General features: G+C 43.7%; 1 protein-coding gene and 2 non-coding genes across 3 annotated transcripts; 2 read left to right on the top strand and 1 right to left on the bottom strand.

Moving 5' to 3' along the window:
* Positions 1-2,863: 2,863 nt before the first annotated feature.
* Trnat-ggu (transfer RNA threonine (anticodon GGU)) lies at positions 2,864-2,936 on the top strand. The gene has a single exon. It is a non-coding gene; the product is annotated as a tRNA-Thr (tRNA).
* A 179-nt stretch (positions 2,937-3,115) lies between these two features.
* Trnat-ggu (transfer RNA threonine (anticodon GGU)) lies at positions 3,116-3,188 on the top strand. Its single transcript has one exon. It is a non-coding gene; the product is annotated as a tRNA-Thr (tRNA).
* A 252-nt stretch (positions 3,189-3,440) lies between these two features.
* On the bottom strand, positions 3,441-9,548 carry LOC145497975 (tRNA (cytidine(32)/guanosine(34)-2'-O)-methyltransferase-like). Its single transcript, XM_081477849.1, has 3 exons — positions 9,239-9,548; positions 7,521-7,903; positions 3,441-6,749 (listed from the first exon to the last, which is right to left on the bottom strand). The coding sequence occupies exons 1-3, from the start codon at positions 9,533-9,535 to the stop codon at positions 6,488-6,490; spliced, it is 942 nt and encodes a 313-aa protein (XP_081333975.1). The 5' UTR covers positions 9,536-9,548; the 3' UTR covers positions 3,441-6,487.
* Positions 9,549-9,702: the final 154 nt, after the last annotated feature.

Raw genomic sequence — 9,702 nt, 5'->3', positions numbered from 1 at the left:
ATCTTGAGTGCATTGGGGTAATTCGAAGGTACTTGTGTCGCCTCGTTGTCCGTCAACACATCGTCTCCTTCCCATCGGAACTGAATGTACGTTCTCCTCCCATCTTCCATGACGTATATTGTACTTGGCACCGAATGTCGGTCCACCAAAGCTGTTGATACGACGTTGTTCGAAATAATTGATCACGGATTTCATGAAATCAACACGGTTGTCGTACTCGAACACTTTTGGGTTGTACCAGGCTCTACCAAACTTTGTTGTGTTAGGGGGGAAATTTCACAGCCCAATCCATGATGAACAGGATTTGTTTGGCATCCATCAACTTGGGAAGTTCAGCTACGGCGTCAGGTAGAGAGATGCTACACAATGCCACTTTCCATCCTGAACCCTCCAGTCGTTTGGGGTGAGGTAAACGTATCTTGAAATGATTGGAATGGTTCTGCGGAAACTCGTTCCCGTCCGAGTGGCTCCGCAAGGTCACGTAAAACGACTCACCCATATTTTAAATGTAAGGTCACCTTCGCCACTCCCGAATCAGAGGTCACCAGCTTCCCAGTGTTCTCGGCCACTTGCGACTCGATAATGTCGATCACATGGCTGCGTAGGGTAGATAATGGATATGTTTGGGTTCGAAACGTCTCTCTTTTAGAGCGTATGGAACTTCTCTCAACAGATCCGTCACTTGATTTCCCATGATCGTACTTTGACCCACGTTCGAGTACAGGTACAAGGGACGGGGGGACGATTGGTTCTCGTGGGCTTGGTCCAGACTCGTGAAACGCCAATTGCAAAAGTAACTGAGTCTCAATCCGTCCTCGTCGAACTTGAAAGACGGATCCAAGTTATCTCTCTGGGGATTCCACACATTATCAGCGTACGGGGCGATGCCAGTAGGAAACTCGTTGGTGAGATTAGGTTCCACGAGGTAGCAGTCTAGACCTTCCAGTAAATTCACCCATCCCATGCATGCAAGTGCTAATTGACGACCAAAAATCGCTTTGGGTCGTTTCCGAAGCAAGCCTTTCTTGGTGAACGTGTCCGTGATGTCGATGACCAATTTCTTTCCTTCCCACCTGGAGACAGGGTAGTATTTTTTTTCATCTTGATGATCTGTCAGTGTCATGTCCGATTCGATGACATCCTCTGTCAATCTGTTCCTAAACTTGTCTAGTATGAGTTGCATGAGCGACGTCCCGCTCGTCACTTTCCACCCCTCGGTTCGAAATGGTCATCTCATCTTCTACGTTCATGGCCCTAGTGGAATCTTCACTCAAGGCCCACGGGATCCGACACAGCAAATCATCTTTGATATTCATGGGAACGGATGCAATAAGCAATGAGAGACTGACCAAACCCACTTTCCATCCAGTTTCTTGAAATCGTAACGGGTAGGGTAATAGGTTCTTGAATTGCTGGGCTTGGTTCTCCGGAAAATCGTTCCGGACCGAGTTGCTTAGCAATTGCACGAAAAAGTCCTTCATCCCGACTTCAACAAGGCACGTTTCTCGATCCAACTATGGTACTTGTCTGGCCACCCTTTCCAACGTACACCAAGACTATCCCCTTTGCGATTGACGATCTTGTCCACGCGAAAGAGGTCGTTGTCCAACACGCCCACTTTCTGCAATCGTGCACGTAAAAGGTTCCCTGGAGAGGTGTGCGCCCCACTCGTTCAACTTGTACGTGGGCACGACGCCGGGTAGAGCTCTGGAAACCACAAACACTTTTTCGGTCCAAACGGGTTAGGGCGGTTAATACCCTTTCTTGAATGCGCGGCATTTCTTGTCCAGTCTAACCCGATTACCGACTTTCAACTTGGGCTTGAAGCGTTTGGCAGTCAAACGTTTCGCGTACAAGTTGTTCCTCACTTCCTCCTCGTTGCGAGCATTCACTTACTCGGGAGCCATCTTGATGCTGCGATGATACGATCGATTGTAACCCAACATCAAGTCTTGCAACACGGGTAGGAAGGTCAACGTACTCCTGATGGTAAAATACTGATGCAACCTTTCTTTCAAGGTGCGACTGAATCGTTCCACCACACTGGCTTTGGTGTCTCCACTGGTAGAAATATGATGAATATTTTTCCGCTTCACCACAGCTTGGAATTGCTGGTTGTAAAATTCTTTTCCGATCTGTCGTCCGTCTGCAGATTCTGGGGGTTGCGACCTTTGCTCCGTTTCAAAATCCTCTCGAAGACAGCCGTCACGTCTTTACCAGTCTTGGACTTGTCGGGTTCGACCCAGGCGTACTTGGAGAACACGTCGGTCAATAGATACCTGTAGCCAGGATTGAATTTGGCAATGTTGATCACTTCGATCAGATACGCCACCCATTGTTGATCGATACCGAACACCATCACTGGAAGGGTAGGAAAATGTCGTCGTCGGGGTTTGTGTAAGGTGTACCCCAAATCGCCCTCCAATTTCTCTCGTACTTTTCCCACGGGAAATTTTGAGTTCTAGCGAAACACGACACATTGCCCAAACTACCGAGTCGCATACGGGTTCTTCTTATTAGTCTTCATAGTACCGCCAATTTGTACAGACATTGAGTCCAGAGGTCCAGGTAACGTTCACGAACGGTCAAAAAAAATGCACTCGAATGACTGAAGTTGACGTTTCAACCACATGATAAAGACTACGAAACGAAATACGTTTTGACTCACGTCAACGGCTCGAATTCTTTCAAGGGATCGTCACTGGGATCGGTAGGAATGACAATACCATTGTCACTGCGATGATCATTCTTCACTTTCATCTGCAACCGCAGTTCAAATATGAATTATTTCATATATACTTCACATCATTTCACTCGTCACGGAAGATATGAACTCAATTATTTGACCTCACTCCCAATGTGTGGCTTCATAGCTCAGTTGGTAGAGCATCGCACCGGTATCGCGGAGGTCACGGGTTCGAATCCCGTTGAAGCCTTGATTTTTTTTCAGGCTTCTCCTTTCCAATTGCTTAAATTGGAAAATTTACTGCGATGATCATTCTTCACTTTCATCTACAACCGCAGTTCAAATATGAATTATTTCATATATACTTCACATCATTTCACTCGTCACGGAAGATATGAACTCAATTATTTGACCTCACTCCCAATGTGTGGCTTCATAGCTCAGTTGGTAGAGCATCGCACCGGTATCGCGGAGGTCACGGGTTCGAATCCCGTTGAAGCCTTGATTTTTTTTCAGGCTTCTCCTTTCCAATTGCTTAAACTGGAAAATTTACTGCGATGATCATTCTTCACTTTCATCTACAACCGCAGTTCAAATATGAATTATTTCATATATACTTCACATCCTTTCGCTCGTCACGGGAAGATATGAACTCAACTATTTGACCTCTCGCCCAGTGTGTGGCTTCATAGCTCAGTTGGTAGAGCATCGTACGGTATCGCGGAGGTCACGGGTTCGAAACCCGTTGAAGCCCTGTTTTTTTTTTTTCAGGCTTCTTCTTTCCAATTGCTTAAATTGGAAAATTTACTGCGATGATCATTCTTCACTTTCATCTACAACCGCAGTTCAATTCTAAATTATTTCATATATACTTCACAATACAATTTCCATATTTCAAGTAAACACGGTCGCACCTTTCGCACAACCTGGAGCAATACTCACGACTTGACAAGTACTACACAGCCATCACACCTAGCACAGAGTTCTTGTAAGTAGGTCTACATGGTGTTTGATCAATATTGGGCAACATCTATCAAGGGTGGAGAGCGCTCGAGAAGAGGAAGCTCAAGTTCACTGGAGGTGTACATACATGGCCCTTCCACGCCAATCCCCAAACAGTCAGCGAAGTACATTACAAACCCACGAAACAAGATCAACTTGTGTGACTTCCCTACAAGTACCATGTGCAGTCGCCGAAAAGAGCAGCTGGCAGATGGGAAGAAACTCGTCATTGGAGGTGGCTACAAGGCCGGCGAGATTGCAGTTTCCATCTCAAATGGAGCCTTGCATTTTCTCATGAAGAGGCAGATACAAGATTGCTCTTGCATGCCAAGCATGCTTCTAACTCCAGATCACGGGTCATCATTCAGTCACCTGACACTGACTTGCTGGTTCTGTGCGCAACACACTTCGAAAGCATCAGCTGTCAGGAGCTTTGGTTCAAGACCGGTGTCCGAGATCACCACCGTTATGTGCCAGTACATAGACTGAGTGAGAAGCTTGGCCAGAAATTGTGCAGGTGCCTCTCAGCATTCCATGCACTGACGAGGTGTGACACGACTAGTGCACTAGCCGGAGTATTGAAGAAGGCTTAGGAAAGACTAAGCCGCAACAAAGTGCACCAGGACATCCTTGGATTGGTTGGACAGACCGCTGCTCTTGACGACTTATCCAGAGCAAAGTGCGAAGCGTTCCCCTGCGACTTACACCCTGCAGTGAAGAAGCAAACCAGCAGTGCAGACGAACTGCGATATTTCATGCTTTGTCAGAAGCGACACAAGAGTGAACTCTTACCCCCTACTTCAGACAGCGTGCTCCAAACGAATCAGCTACCAAGCCTTCATCTCGAGAAATACTTTGGTAGCAAGACCACACCTACCCTCCCCAGAAGGAAATGGCCGGGAAAAGACTAACGGTATCTTGCAGTCTTGCTGTATGACGAAAGCAGCAGCACCAAGTAGCCTCCTTGAACTTATCACGTGCCAACATAAGAAGTCGGGGTGTCAAAGCAACTGTTTTTGTGTCAACCTCGGATTGTCTTGTACTGAAACTTGTTTTTGCATGGTGTCTTCCTGGACGCAAGCGATGAATCCGAGAACGATTCTGAAATTGAGACTGATTAAATGATCACAGAATGACTCTTACCAGTTTTCTTATATTTCACGGCACTATTAACCGGGATCCCTGTGGTGTCTCGTGCGACACAAAATCTAAGTAGGAAGCGTAGGAAAGGGAGAAATGTAGTTTTTTCTTGCACTTGGTTGCAGGTGCATTTGATTTTAATGACCTTAGCATTATGTTAAGTGTGCCACACCAAGAAAAAGGTGAAGAAAACTCTCTACCAGTAATACAACGCCTGTTTTATTTGTCTTGTGTCATGTGGTAGATCACGTACTCTAATTTATCACCCAGCGGTATTTGTTGTATTCTCAGATAACGTTAACACAAACTTTTAAGAATCATTCCGGAACACTTTAAGTAAAACAAAATCGTCAGAAAATGCCCATCAGCTTGTTAACCTCGCTTTCATGTGAGATTTATAGTGACGTCAGAAAACACCCCATTAACTCAAAACCTATACCACATATCGTCCCTACGAACTACCTAGCGTTATTCAGGTCTCGTTCTCTCAAAATCTGTTATCAGACCTTTTCTGTGGCGATGCCCTTTTTCCAGTCTCATACGTCAATGCACACGCAATGTTATACAAAACCTACTTGTCTCCCTCGTATCCCCCTTCCTGCACACACTGACAAAGTTGAAATTTTGGGCGCCAGTCACTAGGACTCGGCACACGTCCCATTTGTAAAATTTTCCGACATTAAACATTGTTGAGAGTTGATTTTTTTTCCTGTTGTGGCGTGATTTTAATTAGCGTGTCAGTGAGCGAGAGTAAAACGCTGGCGCGAGATGAACGCAGGCACGTTGTGCGAGTCAGTAAATGCTGACGCGAGCGTGGGCCGAATCCTGCAAGTTGATTGGCCAGTTTTTCACTGCGAAGAAAGTCGGTGCACGCGTTTTTTCACAAACAAGCTGACGCGAGCAAGGATAAAGGCTGACGCGAGCAAGGGTAAAATGCTAATGCAAGCGAGGATAAAGGCTGACTCGAGCCAGGGTAAAGGCTGACGCAAGCGAGAAAAAAAAGCTGACGCGAGTGAGCACAGTCACATAGGGCGTTTTGCCCCCAAAAATTAGTGTCTACTTTGCTTATGTCATTTACTGGGTCACATGCACCCAATCCAGCCTTTTGATTGGTTCCACGTTTTGACTGGAACTTTTCCCAAAGAGGAGACTAGGGAAGAATCTTCAGTTCGGCCATCTTGGATGAAATCCGGCCTTCTAATTGGTCGAGAGCGGTCACGTGGGCTAAATCCGGCCTTCTGATTGGCTACAGGCCCAACAAGCCACCTATACCACTCATGTGGTACATGCTTTAGCTACACGAAAGTTGCAACCATTCAAAAGTTGAAAGTAGTGACGAAAGCCAAATCAGGAAATATTAAACGAGGGTCATTACTTTTGCAACTTTATACTTTGCACAACACTGTCATAACAGATTAAAACTAAAAAAACAATCGAGTCACTACATGACTATAAATGTCACTATAACTGTCCACTACTGTTTTTCTCATTTGTACAGTGCAATTTGTTGCTCGTTGGTGTTAGCTGCACCCAAAAATGATCTCTTGGTGTTAGCTGGTCCTGCACAATATATATACATGTAGATTATGCAACCAATTCTAAGTCATAGGTAGCTGACGGAATTTCTACAATTCAACCATGTCACTTTTGTCACAAATGTTAGCTCAAAACATCTGTGTCACTCTTTTCAACTGTAGTACTTGCCTCCTGCCCCATGTTCTCAGAAGAAGCTAAACAGTTAGTTTTTTTAAGAAGACAGGCAGTTTTGTAAGGTGGATTTATTGGTTCCTGGGTAGGTGACAGTGACTGATATTCCTTTTCTCCACTGGAAGTTGCAAGTGGATACGTTTGGTCTGCATCGTAACCACTAAGGTCGCCACAGGCTATAAAGGGCACAATAATCCTGTTTACTCCTTCCAGACTGTAAATTGAAAAGACAAATAGTCAAAATATAAGATAAATGAAATAAAATTCCAGTGCTAAGTAGTCTTGACTAAGTTCGCTCTTCAGGGAGGAAAGCTGGGAAACTACATGTAGGTCCAATTTGTTAGCTCCTAACAAGACATCTGCTACATTATCTTAGCTTTTTGCTGATGCATATTAATACTGAAAGCACCTTTAATTTTGTGCTGGGAGTGAAAAACGACACCATGACAAACTCACATTACTTTGATACGGTCTACTCTAGATATAATGATGGCTTAACATTTAGATGCCCAGGTTTATTGCACCCACAGCTTACAATATTCTAGCACTGCAATCTCTGACAGTATGCTGAGGTGGTCTGACGGCACTGACTGATATGAGAAATAGGCCTATTGCAGCTGGGGTCATGTGACCAAATTTTTCCTTAAAAAATCCATGTTATGGACTATAACTTTAAAAATGTCAGAAATGGAAAGAGCATAGCGAAAATACCAAAATGGCCAAGTTTGAGGCCCCTGGCATGAACAAGTAAGTTTATACAACAGTTTAAATTTTCGGAAAGTTTAGAAGATTTGTATGGAAAATGTTGCTGGAGGCCCAAGAACTTTTTCCATACAAATCTTCTTAGTTTTTAAAAAATTCAGACCGTCATAAAATCTCATTCTTCAATGACGGGAGCCTCAAACTTGGCTATTTTGATATTTTCGACATACTTCTCCATTTCTGACATTTGTTAAGTCATAGTCACATATTCACAAGTACTCACCTTTTGAACTGGTTTGGGTCAATAAGCAGAGGGTTGCACATTGTTGGCACATATCCAGCTGGTGGGGAGTAATTCTGACAAACCACAAAAGATTCAATGCTTGAACTACGACTGCTCCTTGGCTTACATATTGACACAGTGGGAAAAAATACCTTGAGCTGGCCATACAAAATGTCAACATCTTTTCCCCGAAAAATTTTGGCCACAAAGTTTCCTCCAGGTTTGAGTACATGTGTGGTAATATTAAGTGCTGCAAGCAAGAGTTGCCCCTGGACGTATTCATCAATATCATGCAGCCCAGTAACATCTGGAGCACCATCACAAATAACCAAATCAGCTTTTTCTCCTTCAAAATGGCTGATGATTTCATGAGCAGTTGAGAGCTAAATAAGTATAAATTAAAATTTAGATAATAAAATAAACAAACCTCTATCAATATACTGTTAGTCACACATTTTCAAACAAATCCTTATATATTAGAATTGCATTTGTTAGTACAATGTGTGAACACAACTCAAGCTATGACACTTACTCATGAAAGTTACAGTGAAACCTGCATTAAGTAGACACCCTTGGGACCCTCAATAGTGTCCACATAATACAGGGTGTCCTCTTAAAACAGGTTCTGATATATTGTGCAAAATAGTTATTAAACCCTTTTGAAATTGTCAAGTCAATTGAATGATAACCGCATGTCACTGCATATCAATACATAATAATTACGTATTGATATGTAGTGAAATGTGGTTATGGAGGGAAGATCACAGGTTAAATTATTATTCAACCTGTAATCCCTCCCTCCACGCAGTCAAAACAAAGGAAAAAATAACTCATGATTGCGGGATATTGATAATCAAATGTCCCATTGCCTGTGAATCATGAAAAGTTTTCCTGTGAATTATGATTGAATTGTACTCAAAAAAACTGTTTTTAATTTCCAAGTTACTTCAATGTTTTGTGATAAAACGTCTTTCCGAGGTAAGTTTGCTAAGTTAACTTGTTGCGTGAATAGTAAACTTAGGGAAGGAGTTGGTTACCGGTGGTCATTTAGCCCAGGGGGGGGCACTGCCATATATGGGCTATATAGGTATGTGCCGCTGTGAAGGGTATGGTTTTCAAGCAGTTTACTCTAGGATAGGGTATATAAATCAGAGCGTTCGGGTCTAGAATAGGGTATAATTTTTCACAAAACTGATTAGTTGGTTGAAGATTTTATCTAGACTAAGGAAACCAGGAATTGCCACTCAAAAATATGAAAAAAATCAAATCGGCAAGTTTAAATTTACGCAAATCAGCCTCAACAGTGTCGATAGATGGGGAGATTTGGGGAGTTTACTGTAGTATAGGGTAGCAAAATTCAGCTGAACTAGCTCTGGTATAGGCTAAGGGTTCCAGGGTCCCAGCCGCACATCCCCATCCAGAAATTCCCAAAGTACCTCCGCCCCCGGTCATTTAGCCCCCAAGTCGATTAGCTCCTAGCTAGTTGGCCCAACCAGAAGTCGATTAGCCCCCATTCACGCTTAAAGAACCAGAAATAAACAGTGTTTTCGACTTCTGGTTGGGGAGGTGGGGGAGGGGGGACCTAAACGGTTAGGGGCTAATCGAAGTGAGGCTAAACAACCGGATGAGTGTTTGCCATATGGCAAAATGGCCATGGCGACAAAGTTTGAATTACAATACATGGCACAGTTTCTTTAGTTAAATAACAGAGTTCTTACTTTAGTGATGTCACCCTGTATTTGTATAACGCCAGGGAGAGGAGCCATGGCTTGTAAATCTACCGCTACAATCTTGACTTTGTCCTTGTCTTCTGGACGTTCTTGGATCAATTTTCTGCTCAGTACTTGACTCCAGCTTCCGGGTGCCGCGCACAAATCCACCACACGGTTAACGCCATTAAACAAGTTAAAGTCGTCATTTAGTTGCAATAATTTAAATGCACTTCTAGCTCTCCAGCCTTCTTCCTTCGCAAGTCTGTAATAAATATCTCTTTTGTCCTTAGAAGAACGCCCCATCTTGATCTTCACTCAACTGTCGCTGCACGAAGGGCAAGCTGGGACATCATGTCTGACCAAACATGACGTATTCACTTTTGATTTCGTACATGCTGACCAAATGATCGCGGTATCTGTGACGAAAATAGGAACCAGCTCCCTCCGTCGTTCCTCCGCCATATCTCTCG

The sequence above is a fragment of the Orbicella franksi genome, chromosome 9, assembly GCF_964199315.1.
Source record: "Orbicella franksi chromosome 9, jaOrbFran1.1, whole genome shotgun sequence".
Taxonomy (NCBI): Eukaryota; Metazoa; Cnidaria; class Anthozoa; order Scleractinia; family Merulinidae; genus Orbicella; species Orbicella franksi.
Note: the sequence above shows the minus strand (reverse complement) of the source record. Positions and strands in the feature narration are given on the sequence as shown.